The 17,584-nt window shown below is 38.1% G+C and overlaps 1 protein-coding gene and 1 pseudogene across 1 annotated transcript in view; one reads left to right on the top strand and one right to left on the bottom strand.

The window, feature by feature from the left end:
* Positions 1 to 17,584, top strand: part of LOC112838136 (uncharacterized) — a gene marked incomplete at its 5' end in the record, with an annotated part of 234,215 nt that overhangs the window by 1,994 nt on the left and 214,637 nt on the right. Inside the window, one exon of the mRNA XM_073877665.1 lies at positions 14,795 to 14,881. Coding sequence (XP_073733766.1) covers positions 14,795 to 14,881 — 87 coding nt within the window. The remainder of the gene's footprint in view (positions 1 to 14,794; positions 14,882 to 17,584) is intronic.
* On the bottom strand, positions 16,362 to 16,928 carry LOC141370128 (large ribosomal subunit protein uL6-like; annotated as a pseudogene).

The following is a 17,584-nucleotide window of genomic DNA, read 5'->3' as shown; positions in this document are numbered from 1 at the left end:
TGGCCACATCCATATGCGAGAGAGACTGGAAAATGTTGTTACTTGGGCATCAAGTTTCCAACTGCAATTGCAGGGTTCGCACATGTATGTTGGAGTCAGCCGGCAGAATCTACACCAAGTATATTGGATTGAAACCAAGTCTTCTTTGACGTTATGATCTACACAATTTCACGCCCCTGCCCTATAGCTTCCGTCTTTTTTATGGGAGATGTCACTGCATCTAGGGGTGGGGCGTTGTGAAAGAGTATCAGGATAACATCTAGAGAGGTTGCTGACACATTCAGAAGGAAGACTCTAGAGCCGGGTCAGACATTCAGGATCAGCGACCTCCCAAGCTGGTAAAGAAAATGCTAGTAGAGTGGCAGATGCTCAGCAGCATGAAGGAGGCCTCCTTGGCATTTATCTGACTTCTTGTTCAATTCTGGACTCTGAAGGAAAACTGGTATCTTCTGCCCAAAGACATTTTTTAGGTCTTTGGTTCCCTTGCTGGGAAATTAGTCTTTCTTATGGAGCTAGGGTATTTCACTGTTAGACCCTGAGGAGAGAGGTGTGTCCCTTAGCCCAAATGGAAGCTAGAGCAGGCTTTTTTTTTTTTTTAACAAATTTATATTCAACAGAGGTGTTCTGGTTTTTTTTTTTTTCAGTAGGAATTCTTATTCTCTGTGATCCCAGAAAATAAGAAGTCTATGTGGAAACCTTGAATTTTAAGTTTTTTGATGAATATTCAGAGGTGGAGTACCACTTGATGGCTTGGTTTTAGAAGTTGAATAAAGCAGGTCACGGAGAATAATTACATTTAGGTAGATCAGGTGTTGGTGAGAGAGGATTAGATGGCGCCTATGGAAAGGATGACACTTGTGATAAGTGTTAGGGTGGAAGTGAATATAGGTAGGTGTTACCCAATAGAAATATAATGTGAGCCACATATGTAACTGGACATTTTCTAATAGTTCACATTGGTCAAATTAAAAAGAAACTAGTGAATTAATTTTAATAATACATTTTATTTAAAACAATATCTACAAATATTATTATTTCGCTTTATGCTCAACATAAAAATGTAAAAATATTTTACTTTTAGAGGAGGGTATGAAGTCTTTGAAATCTGTGTGTATTTTACATTGCCAACACATCTTAATTTCTTAATTTCAAGTGCTCCATAGGCATACATGGCTGGTGGCTGGTACTGAGAATGTGATTGTAGCTAATTAGACCTGGAAGTTTAGCCGTGAAAATCTCCGTGGTACAGTTTGAGGAACTCTTAGAGAACTATAACGTCTCAGCCCCCAAAATGCTACTTCACCAATATTGACCCACAATATAATATTCCCAACACAGTCTCAATTGTACTTGTCATTTCTAACATACTTTCTTTCCTTTTTTAAAAATTTGTTTATTTATTTGAGAGAGAGAGTACATGTGAGCTGGGAAAGGGGCGGAGAGAGAGAGGAAGAGGGAGAGAAGCAGACTGCCTGCTGAATGGGGAGCTCCACGCAGGGGTCCACCTGAGGACCCTGAGATCGGGACCTGAGCTGAAATCAAGAGTAGGATGCTTCACCGACTGAGCCACCCAGGCGCCCCTAACATCATTTCTATGGTATTAAAAAATGTCTGGATACAAAGGGTATTCCTGAAGATAGGCAGCGTGAGTTCTTCTATGTACCAGGAATTAGTAACTTCTCCATGATTTAAAAAAGAGCCTGTTTCAAACGCCCACTACCCTGGTGTTGGTTTTGTATGCATGAGTTTCTATAAGGAGAGTATAATTGCTTAGGTAAATGTATGTTGATTTAGCATTCTGACATATCCCTAAAACTAGAATTTAGGTTCCTGTGCTAGTGTTTCTTAACCCTGGTTATCTATCAGAATTATCTGGGGAGCCAGGGATCCTTTGGCAGTTATAAACTCCGGGATTGCTCTTGGGCAGGTCTATATTCCAAATCTTCTATGAGGCATTTGGATGGACAGCTGGGGTTGACAGCTACTACTGTGGGCTTATTCCCATATCTTAGAGAGGAGAATGGGCATGGGAGGTAGTAATTGTCATGAGTGATAGTTAGTTGGCCTGATCCTGGAAAATGGAGAGAGCTAAAATTTTATAACTCAAAAGTAGAGCAGAGTGGAAGGAACAAAAAGAAGCTTTAGATGGCAAATCCAGGAATGATTTAGTTCATCCTGACAAAACCAGCCAGACTTTACATGGGTAGGAGTTATACCATCTCTCTCCTGGAACATTAAAAAATAATTATTTGCTGCGTCTCTACTCAAACCCATCCTATTTGCGGGCCTTTGGGAGAGCCTCCAAAAGAGGTTTCAATTGCAAATGAAATGTGCAATTTCACAGTCTGTGAATGAAGAAGGATATTTGAAATATATGAATTTAGAAACTTCTAGATATCATAGAACACAGTGTTTCTTATTAATATTTTTAAAAAAGGAAATTTATTTTATCTGCCAATATGATTACTTAAGTAAAAGAGTAATTAGATCTTTCCCCTAGAGTGCTATTGAAATGAGCCCAAATTATCATCCTATAAGTAAATATCAATACATTTCCACCTTTTAGATGCTTTAAAAAAAAAAGCATTAGTAAGAATATATGTGATTATTTTTGGTCACCTGTCTTCTGTTCCATCTTGCCCAGAACTTATGCTTTGTGTGTAGAGACTGCTTTTCTGATCCCAGCTAATCCTCTTTGCTCATTCCCAGCTATGCCCTGACCTGATGATAATTAGCCTCCTCAGAAAGGGAAATTCTTAATTATGGTACTTGAAAAGGGAAAGGGGCCGGAAAACTACAACTGCTTAGAATTTCAAAAGAAAGAGGAGTCAGCTTAGGTTCTGAACCTGACAAGGGCTTGAGGGCTGGATGGGTCAAAAGGGAATATTTCATAATCTAAATATATAATATGGCGGCACTAAACAGGTAGAGAATGCCTGACGTCTAGATGGCAGTAAAATAAAATGTGGGACAGGTGTGAGAAGGAGCTATGGAAAGGCTTTAGAAGAGAAGTTCTTTCCTTTTAATTCCTGCCTTTCATGGAGGTTATTTCTAGTGTTCTTTCCATCCTTGCTTCACTTACTCTAAGTCCTAGGGGAGAGCGTTGGGTTGGCCATGCTCAGGTTACTTGCTTGCCTCCTGGTTTTATCACAGCAGGACAAGTATGTTCTGTTCACCCTCCCTGGCTTCTGTAGTTGGAGACAGGAATCTGGAGTTACTGGACCATCAAGATGATACACACTGGGAACTAGGAAATCAGGATGCTTGTAGGGAGGGGAAACGGATGCGAGACAGCCAACACAAATCAACCAAACAAAAATATAACTGTCCTTTACAGTTCCTACGTCTTTGATGATTTACTGATCATATCCTAGGTTAATAACATCAGGACAACTTAAAGATAGAATTGGTCTATGTGTGATTAGTTGGATATAAAATGATTTATACAATATTTTGCTTAAGAGTTATATATATAAAATAAAAAAATGCATATGTATTTCTCCATTTCCTCCTCCTCATTTACTGAAAAGCATATTAATTGAACATTTTCCATTTGTCAAGCACTATACTACATATGGGAGATACAAAAGTGAGTGAGAAGATATGGAAACTCTCTGTTTTCATCCAACATAGTACATCCGCAAAGTCACAATGAGATTATAATTAATTAATCCAGATTAATCTGGTACTCTCAAAGAAGCAATATTTTTCATAAAGGAATTTTATATCTTTATGATATAAAGATATAAAATTTTTATATATTTATATATACAAATAGCTTTTCTTAAATTGGGTGATTCTAGAAGTATGGATTAAAATAGGAAATTATGTGTGTGTGCATAAGCACATGCGTGCATGTGTGTGTGTGTGTGTGTGTGTGTGTGTGTGTGGGATCCTAGTTCCGTTGATTCAAGTATGTTCAGTCTCGGACTGAGCGTGTATGAGGATTTGTGGTTTAAAGGAGCCTAAAATGAATATAGACCTTTAGTGAAAAAAACTGATATAGAAGTTTAGGCTTTCTGATATGTCAGTGATGTGGTCAATATCTTAGCAGTTGGACAGAAATTTTTTTTTAAACCTAGTTTCTTTTAAATATTGGGTGAAAATTGGGGCGCCTGGGTGGCTCAGTCATTAGGCATCTGCCTTCAGCTCAGGTCATGATCCCGGGGTGCCGGGATCAAGCCCCGCATCAGGCTCTCTGCTCGGCGGGAGGCCTGCTTCTCCCTCTCCCACTCCCCCTGCTTGTGTTCCCTCTCTTGCTGTTGTCTCTCTCTGTCAAATAAATAAATTAAAAAAAATATTGGGTGAAAATTAAAAAAAATACTTTCTTGCCATCAGATTAAGGAGTTATGCTATATCAATGAAATTCCATCTTAAATTCAAACTTTGCTAAGTTCTTTTCAGCTACCATTTGACTGACTCATTTGTTGCATTTCCATTTAAGAAAAAAGTAAGATGACCCCTAGGAAAGGGTTAATTCCAAGGAAAGAGCCAGACAGGCACACAAGCCTGATGTCATGCCAATAGCTCAAGGCCAGGGAAGAAGGGTAATTTTATCACAGTAGAGTGTTTGCCAATCATATTGTCCCATGATCTAATCCCCAGGCATTTATTCCTGGGTTTTTGGGAGAGGGGCTTGGAATAAAAACTAAGATCTCTGTCAGTTGTTGGGGACCTCAGTGGCTCTACCTGCTGATTTGTATGATGTGGAGGAATATCATGTGGGCAAAGACGATGTATATCCCTTTACTTGACATTGTCAGTGAGATGTGGGATGGATATGGGTATGAATCCAAGGTTTGAGCAGAACCAGAGAAGACATTACGACGTGACATGACTATAATGGGTACTAGCAGAAATTAGTATTGGAGGCAACAGTAGTCACTTGAAGTGGCCCCAGCAGCAGTTCTGGAATGGAGAGGAAGTGGTTTTCCTGTGACTTCATGGAATAGAGTTGCCACCATTGATCTCATGATAAATATGGTTTGAAGAGCACCTTTGTTAGCATAAAAACCTTTACGTTGGCAGTAGCCAAGCAGAAGTCTGAGCAGTGGAGAAAGAAAATGGTCGATGTTCCAAAGACACTGAGGGGAATTAGTTTGAGCATATGTGATCTAAGGCCTTAGATCTTTCCAGAAGAAATGAGGGGTAGTTTGAAATAAAGGTAGGAGATCCATAATAGTTGTGCCTACACTGAAAAAATCCTGGATTAAGGTTATAAATATGAACTTCAGTCTAGTTTCAGATTGGCGTGGCCATTAAAAAGACATTTATGCAAAAAATTTTAAAAAAATAACGTATAAGTACACGTGTTATGTGCATAATTCAAATTGAGCAGATATATGATAAGAATTGTTTTCCCAATACTGCACGTAGCCTGGATTATTTTATTATTTTATTTTATTTTATATTTTATTTTATTTTATTTTATTTGTATTTTAGCGAGAGAGCATGTACATGTGCATGTGTGAGCCGGGGGGGGGGGCAGAGGGAGAGAGAAAGAATATCGAGTAGGCTCCATGCTCAGAGGGAGCCCAATTGAGGGCTTGATCTTAGGACCTTGAGATCATGATTTGAGTGGAAATCAAGAGCTGGACCCTTAACCAACTGAGCCACCCAGGCGCCCTCATAACCTAGATTATTTTAGAGGTGATATTGTATAAAACTGTTTAGATCGCTTACACTTGGAGCTATTTTTCCCTTAAGATGGGAAACAGGTGTTATATGAAATTTATAGAACATTTAAAAATATATATATATTTTGCTTTGAGACATTTCCACTGTTTTTAAGATTAAGGAAATATACAGGAAAATCATTTGCTGTTAGGTTTATTGAACTGACCTGGATTTGTGTCTGTAGACACCATTTGGCTCCTAAGTGATTTGAATTTCTTTTATTGACTTCAAAGGCTAAAAATAAGCACTAAGGAAAACATCCTTCCTTCTGAAATAGGAAATATTTTATAGAGATATAAGAAAGATGAAATATTTGATCAGTTTATACAAATCAACACAAATCAACTTAAGATTACTTTCCTGTAGTTTTTTTTTTTTTTTTTTTAATGGAGTAACAGAGTTCTAGAACAATGTTTGTCCAGTTGGGGAAAGAGTGTTTTAATCAGATGTTTGAGTTTCAAGAATTTCAATAGAATAAGAAAAGTTTAATTTATTGTCTTCTCAGAAGGAACTGCCTATTTCCAGTTAATCAGACAGATTCGCTCAGGAAATCAGCAGAATGTTTATTTATGTTGTCTTTTCCTACTTGTTCATGTTAAAATTGAAACCATGGGTAACACTTTCCCAGCCATTAAGCACAATTATTTTCTATATTCTCTTCAAGTTGATGTTAGCAAAATCCCAGTGGATGACTTTGTTTGTAAAATAATATTTTATAAAATCTGTCATACGTAGTTGGTTGGAATAAGAATTTTTTAAGAATGATTTTAACATTGGAAGATATTGCCTTGTTACTCCAGTTCACTGGATTTATTGATATGCCAGTGAAATTCATATAGCTTTAAAATAAAAATGTGAGCACAGGAATCTATATGATGGTGAAAAGTATGGATAAGAATCTTAGAATCATAAAAATGCTAGACTGGATAGTACATAAGCTGATATTACACAAGTCCAATTATTTTCCTACTGTAAACAGCTACATAGTAAAAGAACTGAGAGAACAATGTTTCCTGATACATTAACAATGCAGTGTGCTAGCAGTTGGACATGTTACTGAATTGTTTACCTACATCTCCTGAAATATTTGGTGAAATTTTATTTTTAAATTTTTTTAAAGATTTATTTATTTATTTTGAGTGAGGGAGAGAGAGAGAGAAAGAGTATGAGGAGGAGAGGGAGAGAGAGAGAGAATCTCAAGCAGACTCTGCACTGAGCCTGGAGCCCGACACGGGGCTTGATCTCACTACTTTGAGATCAAGACCTGAGCCAAAATCAAGAGTCGGATGCTTGACCAACTGAGCCACCCAGGTGCCCCTGGTGAAATTTTGAAAGACGTATTTTTCTACCAGAATAAGAAGTTACACTTTATCAATGAAACATCATATAAATTTCAAGCTTTGCCAGTCATCATGTTGACCAGAGTTCAATAGTTGCATTTCCATTTTAAGAACAATTTTACTTGAAAAGTTTTTCATGACCTTGTATTTTATGCTTTTAGTATAAACCAGTCCTTAATCTCCAAATAATTCCATTTAGAGTTTCCTTCAGATCATTTTTGTTTTCTATTAAAAATAATTTTACAGAAAATATGATTTTCCTTAGTCTTCATCAGATTAATTGACCAAAAACCTTATAAAAAAACCCAAGGGAAGTCTTGAACCATTGCTTTATGAGATAAGCATAGATGTCTATAAATTACCAGATTTTTTAGAGAAAGGATTATTAATTAAGATTGTTTAAATGAAATCTAATAATCCATGATATTGATTGCTTCCATATTAAAGTGTGTTGTAGTGTTATGAAAACATTACTACCAGAATGAAGACTTAAATACAGTGCATTTATACAAGTAATCTCAGATCCAGGAGGAAGATGTGTTGTTAAATGAATGAAGGCACAATCAAAAAGATTAGAGCGTGACTGATGTCTAATTTTAGGTACTTCCTAATTTGACAGGCGATATTATACACGACATATGTTGATTGATTTCCAGGTAGAATAAGATTGCTAGGCTTCAAACTAGAAAAAAAAGGAAACCTACTTTGATATTTTTGGAAGGATTTTTAAACATGTGTAAAAAAATAATATATTTATACCTAACCTTTGAATTATTACCATTACTTAAGTAATGGAAAGATCTTCCTGTTTAGAAGTTAGCTCCTTAGGGACATACTTTAACTCTGAGGATTTGAGGTCCAGGGGAACCCATGATGCCTCAGTGCCTTGGGGTGCGGGGGATAAAGCGTTGCAGCAGTTATACACTCAACAACACTCCAGTGGTTTGAAAGTTAAAATGCCTGTAATTTACCACGAGGGAGGGCCTTAGGGGAAGAAAGAATATGGCTCAATTAATTAGTACTTGTTAGCAAACTTCAACTGTTACCCTATTTAGATTTTCAAATCATTGATATCTCAGATACCCACAAGATTTGGAAAGGAAGTGAGAATAAGCAGTGGAGAAAGCTAAGTTGTCCAGCAGGGCACCAGCTCTGGGATATAGTGTCCACAACCAAGCAATTGTCATAGGTTAGCCTTTCTATAAAGAAGAAAAAGGAACTGGTGTCCGTTTGCTGTTTTTAACCCTGTTGTTAAAAACATCCATGTCTTTTAGTTTGGATTTCTGAATAAGATGAATATTCTGGAAGACCACCTATGGATTCCTATGAAAAGTCCAATATAAATAAATTAATTTTTGAGAGCTGTCTGGAGCTTTTTTATGGGTGTGGGTTTTCTTTTTTTTTAAATAATTTTTTTATTGTAATGTTAATCACCATACATTACATCATTAGTTCTTGATGTAGTGTTCCATGATTCATTGTTTGTGCCTAACACCCAGTGCTCCACGCAGAATGTGCCCTCTTTAATACTATTCACCAGGCTAACCCATCCCCCCACCCCCCTCCCCTCTAGAACCCTCAGTTTGTTTTCCAGAGTCCATCGTCTCTCATGGTTCGTCTCCCCCTCTGACTTACTCCCCTTCATTCTTCCGGGTGTGGGTTTTCTATACTCATTATCTTCTAAGTGGCTACTGTTTGTATTTAGAAAAGGTAATGATTTTTTTTAAGATTTATGTATTTATTAGAGAGAAAGCACAAACAGGGGGGAGGGGCAGAGGGAGAAGCAGACCCTCTGTTGAGCCGGGAGCCGGACATGGGGCTCTATCCCAGGACCCCAAGATCATGACCTGAGCCGAAGGCAGATACCTAACCTACTGAACCACCCAGGTGCCCCCAAAAGTTAATGATTCTTAATGATTATCTGGTTATTTTCAAGCAATTATGCCAATAATTTCTTCTTTGTTCTAAAAGTTTTTTGGTTAAATCTCATGTTTTCATGGTAGGGAAGCATATTATCTTCAAATAATAATTATACAAAATATAATTATTTTCAATAATTTTAGCTCATTCTCCCCCCCCCCCCATTTTTGGCCAAGATTTCTAGGAGAATGTTGAATAATAATATTGATAGTGAACAGTTGAGTCATACTTTGGGTTTTTGTCATTAGGTTTTCTTTTTGTTCTATTTAGGTATTTAGTATAATGAAGACTTCGGTTTAAGATAACTATTCCTTATCATAGTAAGAAGTATTCTCGTGTCTTTGGTTGCCTTTAATTTAAAGTATGTTTGTAAATCAACTTTATGAAATAGTATTTGGATTGATTTAGTATGGTAGAACATGTTTGAGTCTGACATAGTCTCCTCTTGCTATATTCTAGTACAGCCCCTGATTTCCACGTTTATGTTTCATACATCTAGCCTTATGGACATTTAAACCTGAGTTCTTCATATTGGATTTTCAAAGAGGGGAAAATAGGAAGTTTTCTCAAATTCATTCATAAAGTTCATGGGACTCGTATTTAATTATAGTTATGGAGGCTTCATGCCTTTAAGAGGAATACCGTTCAGGGGAACATTCTAGTTTGTAAAATGTTAGTGCATAGCTAGACTCATAGAATGTAAATTGTTTAGTTAGTTAGTTTACATGCAAGTTTTGTGTTAATTTAACTTATTTAACTTACAGTATATTACAGAAAACATGATGATTGGTGATAAAAGGCTGAGCGGAAGCAGGTAGATTCACAGGAAAAGAACAAGAATGGAGTCCATAAAAACCTCCCAAGGAACAGACAGACGCATTCAGATTTTCTTCCTCTGGAACTAAACTAGCTGATCTGAAAGGAAGTGATTGCCTCGTTGAGCCAAGACACTTCCATGATTCACACTAACCTTCCTCTGGTGGGCAATTTCATTCTCGCTCTTACAGCCCCCAAGGAACTGCATGGGTGCACACTGGAGGATTTCCTGACCAAAGTTCACGTACGGTGTAATTTAAGTAAAAGCCCTGATTACATTCTGTGCTGTTCTGAGTTAAATGAACCTGATACGTGTGGAAGGGCAGAGGCGAGTACATGTGCTTTCCTCCCCCAGATCAGTAAAAAGCAGCACGAGCAAAGCATTAGCTGAGGCTGATTCTAAACATCGAACAGCTAATTCTAGGAGGTTGAAAACAAAAATAGACTATCTAGAGTGCAGACAAGACCAGTGTATTGATTTATTAATTTATGTATTGCACCCAGTTGCTTCAGTGGAGAGCCATACTTTAATGTATATATATTTGCAAATGCAATTCTCAGGTTATTCATCTGACTATAACAAACAGTTAAATATCAGCCAAATTAAAATCTGTTGTATGTACATTGCTAAACGCCCTACTTTGAATTTCTCAGTGGGTCTATTAATTTTCCTGAGAGATGACTGTAGATATATCCAAAAGCATATTCGGAATGATCAGGGCACTTTCAGAAATTTATCCTATTGGTAACCTACCTTCTGGTAATAGACACCTTATTCTGAAACCACCCTTCTCTATTAAATCATGACACTATCCAATGAAATACGAGCAGAGGAGCTAATGTTAAGATGAAGTCTGCTGTTTCCAAATTTATAATAAGCTCCATGTATTTCATTGTCTTAAACTCTGCTTACTGTATTTAGGTTATTGATTTATCAAGGCAAGATATACCAATGAAAAGGAGGAATTGTTTTGATATTTAAGAGTAGGTTCTTATCTGACTCATAGGCTGATTTATGTTATAGCAAGAAATTGGCAAAATTGTAATAAGTTACAAATAATAGATTATAAGTATTATAATTACTTATAAATAAATTACATATAATTATAAATTACATATAAATTATAAGTAATTATAATTACTATAAACATTATGGATTCCCTATCTCCAGAGTCTTGAGAGTATAGTGATTTAATCCCGAGTTTTCATTCTTACTTTGAAATAAAGGCCTATGCAAGTGATGTGTCCCCTACTCCTCCTTGCGGGGGGCATAATCATCCTTATCCGGCTCTGATTTTTTCCTATGTCACTAGTCACTATCAAAAAACTGTAAAGTATACATTTTCATTTGCTTTTTTTTTTAAAGATTTGATTTATATATTTGATAGAGAACAAGCACAAGCAGGGGAAGTGGCAGAGGCAGAGGGAGAAGCAGGCTCCCCGCTGAGCAGGGAGCCCCACAGGGGGACTCGATCCCAGGACCCTGAGATCATGACCTGAGCCAAAGGCAGACGCTTAACCGACTGAGCCACCCAGCGCCCATATACTCATTTGCTTTTCCATTCCCAGAATGTAAGCTCTGTGAAGGGAAGGAATTTTGAGTGTTTTATTTTACTGACGTATTTATATAATAGGCACTCACTAAATATTGGTCGAATGAATAGATATGAAACATCATACAGCATAAAGTGACACTGTAAAACAACTTAATAATAATTTGAACAAAAACATGAGTTAAGGGCCCCTGGGTGCCTCAGTCAGCTAAGCATCTGACTCTTGATTTTGGCTCAGATCATGATCTCAGGGTTGTGAGATTGAGCCCCACCTCTGGCTCCGAACTCAGGACACAGTCTGCTAGTCCTTCTCCGTCCCCTTTGGTCCTCTGTTTCTCTCTCAAATAAATAAATAAAACCTTAGAAAACAAAAAAACATGAGTTGAACTCAATTCTGGGACTTGTGAGGAAGTTTCAAAAATTTACTTCAGATAGCACTTTCTCCAGAGAGACTTCTCTGAAGTCCCCAGTATGGGCTGGATGCTCCTGCTCTGTGCCCAAACAGATCTCCATCCTTTACCACAATATGAAATCTTACCAGACTGTCCATGTCTCTCTTCCTTGTTCTCGGAGCTCACTGTGCTCTGAAGACAGGGCCCCAGGGTTTTGTTTGTTTGTTTTTAAAATCCAGACACAATGTTTGGTTCCTAGAAAGCACTCGGTTACAAAAGCAAAGGGAAGGGGGTCTTGAAGGAAAACATAGAGGAGATGGGGAATAGAAAGGAAGAGATGAATAAAGGGTGGAAACAAAGTTGCTCATTTAATCAAGATAGAACATCTGGACAAGGGAAGAATTTGGGTATTGACGTAGGTTCCCAAGAGAGGTTTATTTAACAAATGAATTCAGATTTATGAGTACCTCTGCGTGCCAGGCACGCTTCTAGCCACTGAGGGTGTTGCAGTGAACAAAGAGATGATGTCATTGTCCTCATGGAGCACTTTTAGGTTAGTTTAAAAAAAATTTTTGTTTTAGTTTTAAATTTTTTTTGTAGGGGGCAGGCAGACAATAAACAAGTGTAATATTGTATATGTAAAACAATGCACAACATAATGTGAAATATAGTGGAAAATGTATAAATTGTAAAAATAAATGAATTATATAAAATATATGAATTATACAATATATATGAAAATAATATATAATATATGATAATGATATGATATAATGTAGAATTCGGGGATGCTTAAAGGGAATCCGTGGATTGCCTCTTTGTAAAGATTCCTCATAAGCCTTTACCTGTAAAATGCTATTTGCCGTATCCCAGAACGCGAAGCACAACAGAAATCACTCCAGGAGTGGCATTTATAATTTCCATGTGCGCCTCAACCCAGCCTGAATGTGGGAGGCGCGGTTTGCCTAGATGTTGAAAAACCATGCGTAGACCTTCGAGGGGCCCATGTCCTAGTTGCGTGCAGAAGCACCCGGCCCCCGAGGGGAGACTTGGGGGTCTGGAGGCCTCCTGCGCACAGGCTTCCTTCTTGCGCCCCTGGGCGGGACCCTCCTTTTTGAACTGAGAGCGGGGATGAAGAGGGTTTGAGAACTTACAGACCAGATAAACTCCAGACTTTTGGTTAAAAACGACTGCGCTCCGTTTCTTTCTTCAAGGTCTTGATTAAGTTGGTATTATTTACAAAGTCGTTTCGGTAGACAAAGAATCGAGTCTTGTACTGGAATGGGGGTGATTGCAGGATCTGGGTCCCCACGGTAGACTCCTGTGGGTACGTGATAATAATTAGAAATACACTATTGGGCGCCTGGGTGGCTCAGTTGGTTAAGCGACTGCCTCCGGCTCCGGTCATGATCCTGGAGTCCCGGGATCGAGTCCCACATCGGGCTCCCTGCTCAGCAGGGAGTCTGCTTCTCCCTCTGACCCTCTTCCCTCTCGTGCTCTCTATCTCTCATTCTCTCTCTCTCAAATAAATAAAAATCTTTATTAAAAAAATAGAAACACACTGTCACTTTTGCTTTAATAGAGGCGAATTATTTTGCTAGCATATGGAAGAGTGTGCTTCGGGTACCACAGTGCTTTGTGGTAGAGGGGAAAAAAAACCAAAAACAATTACATGAATGAGGTAGAATGACTGTGTTATTGCAGTGCATAAGACTTTGATTACAGACTGCCAAGATTCATACCAGCCTAGTAGTTGTTGACAGATAAAGTAACAAAAATGAAACTCATTTATTTTTTTCTTTATTGAGACCTCAAGGAAAAGCAGATTTTCAGTTCTTGCACTTACTACGTTGATAGAACAGAGACTGACAGTGAAAATGTGCCAGTCCAGAAATATAAATTAAACCTCGGTTCATATCAAAATTCCATTTAGTCTTGGAAAACGAGCTGCTGTTTGGATTATTTTTGATCCTAAATCAAATATACAATGGAGGATCACCGTATACCTGGTATTTGTTAACCCTTTCTTGTGAAAATACTTGCAACCTTACTGTTGTTTTCGGTCGACGATGCTTTATTTCTTTCGCAGTGTTTGAGGCAACTTGAATTATAGTCAGTGTAGGTTATATTTTACTGAATGCAAATTGCTAGCAACAGACATATACATTTCAGTCTGCAGGAAGTATGAAACTAGATTTGGAAAATTGATAACAGACCCTTTTCTCTATTACAAAGTCTTATTCGATGCTACAGTTTGATTATCGAGACAAGGACAAAAGTAAGTGAGAAATATAAAGTGAGGATTTTGGGATTGTTTGTTGAGATTGTTGATGTGTATTGAACAAAATTTCTGACTAGATCATTTGTACCTTCCCTTCATGTAACTTAAGTTGACAGAGCAAAAAAGATCTCTTACTTTCTTTTCTTTTTCTCTCTTTATCTCCTGCCCTCCTTTACCTTCCCTCCGTCCCTCCCTCCCTCCCTCCCTCCCTCCCTTCCTTCCTCCCTCCCTCCCTCCCTTCCTCCCTCCCTCCCTTCCTTCCTCTCATCCTTCCTTCCCTCCTTCCCTCTCTTCTTTCTCTCTCTTTCTTTTCACTTTCTCTCTCTTTCTTTTTATTCAACTGTCGACATGGAAATTTTGCTACAGTTTCTCATAATTAAGACACTACAAAATCGATGACAGAATTCTGGAAACAACAACACGGTAGACTTGGGGAATGGATATACAAGTGGGTAAACAGAATGATCAGTGAACCCTAAACATCATTATAATCCAACAGTGTCCGTTTCTTTGAGTATATCCTAAACATAATTTTGCTTACATTTTTTTATTGTTATTCTAAAGTCTACATTTGATCATATTCTCATTAATTTTTTAGCAACCGAAAGATAGCATGAACTCGTTTCTTGAATTACCTTTTCTGACCTTTTGCAAGATGATAATTACAAAAAAGGGAGGCCTGGAAGGACTTGTACAAAAATTAAGCTTATAAAGTAGCTAAAATGGCCCTTCTGTGCTGGTGTCGATTTCAAAATTAACATTTTGGTTCATGTGCTTCTAATAATCACTGACCCTTACTTCATGTACTTTCCACAGGAAATGAATACAGCAGAAATTACTTTGACCCACTGATGGATGAGGAAATCAACCCAAGGCAGTGTGGGATGGAGGTCAGCAGAGAGGGTGAGCTAGAATTAAGTATGTAATTTTTGTGTCAGAATATTCTTTTCCATTCATGAAAATGAGGTGACAAAGATCACACATGCAGTTCCGTTTAGATTTTGCAGCTTACAATTTAAATGGTAAGTTTTAACCACTAACAACATGATGGGCAGCGAAGGTAATTTTTGATCAAGGACAGCCAGCTGGTCAGAGAGAAGAAGCAGGAATTTGCTTTCATTTGACACTGCCGCCGGAAGCGGTTTGGTGTCATTATAAGGCCCGTGTTATGCGTATGAGGAGCATCGTCACTTCACAAATGCCATCTCTGCTCTTTGAGATTAAAATGAGCATTCTTTGATGAATTGCAAAATTCATCTAGCGTAAGAAGATTCTGTGCATGGTGACTACTGATTCCTTTCATCGGAGGCTGGGCACCTCTGCCTGGGTTCTGAACCACAAAGGTGCAGTGGTCTGATGATTTCTTCTTCTATAACCTTGAGTCTGTTGCAGTTGTAAAATAACAATTCAGAAGATGACATTTCACACTGGGCACCAGTCACTGAATCTGAACTTTTTAGGGAAAGATGGGGTAAATCCTCACAGATAGGGGGGCTCAAGCACGGTGCAAAAATTATTTTAAAAGACAGTTTTCAATAACTACATCTCTTTTTAGATGACACAGAATCCATAGATATCATCAAAATACGTATGTACAAGATAAGGCAAGAACTTACTCTCAGGGCAGTTTTTACCAGTAACTCAAATCAAGGTGAATTGAAAACTGGAAAAATCTCAACCTTTTATTTGCCCAACACACTTGGGGGATGAAAAATAATCCCAATGCATTCTGGAGAGGAGTATCAATTGGATTCTTCTTGAAATCTGTTTTAAATCCTTGGAGATCACAATATATAGTTGTGTTTGATGGAGTTTTTGTAATGTAAGGACTAAAGTTGGCTTAATAAGATGCTCAATGATATATGATGAGGAATGGCTGTAAACATGGACAGGCAAGTGACCCAAAATATTGTGGGCCACTCTTCCCTAGTCAGCAGTGATCGCCCAATGCCTGGGGTTCACTTTGGGTCCTGTGTTTCAGAGCAGGCAGCTGTCTTTATATCAAGTTTTAAGCCTGCAGTTAGTAATCATTTCTTTTTCTTTTTGCCGGGTATTCAAGCCTATTTCATCTAGGGAAATAGACAGTGCTAATGAACACAAGATCGCCTTCCACATCCTCTGTGGCACAGAGCTGAAGACCATGCAGGGACATAACAGGCCTGGGAGGGGCCACCTGAGCAAAGGTGCAACGCACAGCATTTTGTGTGTTTGCCCTATCTATCTTCACCTTAGTTCAGCTTTGTTCTCATATTTATTTGTTTTTTATTTGTTTATAATTTTTTTCTCAAATCAATACAGCTTTTATTGCATCTTTAAAATACCACAAATAAGTCTGAAAAATCATCCAGCATCTTTCTGTTTCTGTAGCTGGGCAACTTAGATCTTATTCATCAGCCTGCCAGACTGGTCCTTTTTCAGAAGCATAGATACCATCTCCAAATTTTCTGTCATCCTTGTTTTTAACTGTGGTGGCTTACTGAATCAAAGCAGCTGAGTGTGATCCCAGTTCAGTGTCATTTCCTTCAAAAATTAACTCATCTTTCTTCAGTTACTGAACAAGCAACACCTGGTCTCATCCAAACCCTGGGGATGCATTTTTCACCCAAGAAATTTCAGATTTCAAGAGAACCATTCTCCTGAATGACAACGTTGGTGGTGAAGTAAGCTTTCACAGACCTCATCTTGTAACGGAAGCCCAGTGTCACACCCTTGACCATGTTCTGTACATGACTACAGACAGTGTGGACAGTAGCCAGTTCTTTGCTGTTTCCTATCACTTGTCAGCTCAGAGCCTCTTCTATTTCTTTCCAAGGAGACTGAGTTCTACATTGATGTGCTTGGAGTCTCTTTTCAGGGTTCCTCTGGGGCCCTTCACCCTAACAGTGTCCCTTCAGAGTGATGTTGACACTTTCAGAATGTTGACAGTCTGATCGCTGAGAATGGTCTCCATTCTCACAGTAGATGTGGCAAAGCTGTTTATAATTTGTCCTCTACTTGCTTCCAAAATAGCTGGAGACAGCTTATAATAGAAATGTAAATGCATATGGTCAAAGCAAAGTTCAAATATAGATGAAAGAGGGATTTGAGAATGCCTATAGAAAGAAGTAAATGTACGAGAAATCGAGGACAGTATTATAACTATAATTAATCGCTTACTCTTACTTTGTGCTTCTTGGAGGTTAAATATAAAGGGATATCAGTTAGATAACGTTCAATGTTAAACAGAATTTATTACTCTTTTTCAGTGTCGATAACCCACCATCACCACCACCATTTTATTTTATTTTATTTATTTATTTTTTAAAGATTTATTTATTTGGGAGAGAGAGAGGGGGTGAGTGGGGGGGGGCAGAGGGAGAGGGAAAGAAAGAGTCTTAAGCAGACTCCACGCTGAGCCTGGAGCCTGACTCGGGGCTCGATCTCACGACCCTGAGATCATGACCTGAGCTGAAATCAAGAGTCGGATGCTTAACTGAGTCACCCAGGCAACCTTACCATTTTATTTTATTTTATTTCATTTTTTTTAACAGTAGATACTGGAAGGATAATATTATGTTAATTTTTTATCTAGCAAAGATTGTAAAAACAGTGGACAATTGGTTCTTG

The sequence above is a fragment of the Callorhinus ursinus genome, unplaced genomic scaffold (assembly GCF_003265705.2).
Source record: "Callorhinus ursinus isolate GAN/ISIS: 27379988/994484 unplaced genomic scaffold, GSC_fseal_2.0 scaffold26, whole genome shotgun sequence".
Lineage (NCBI taxonomy): Eukaryota > Metazoa > Chordata > Mammalia > Carnivora > Otariidae > Callorhinus > Callorhinus ursinus.
The sequence above is the reverse complement of the archived record's forward strand: the minus strand, read 5'-3'. Positions and strand labels throughout refer to the sequence as shown.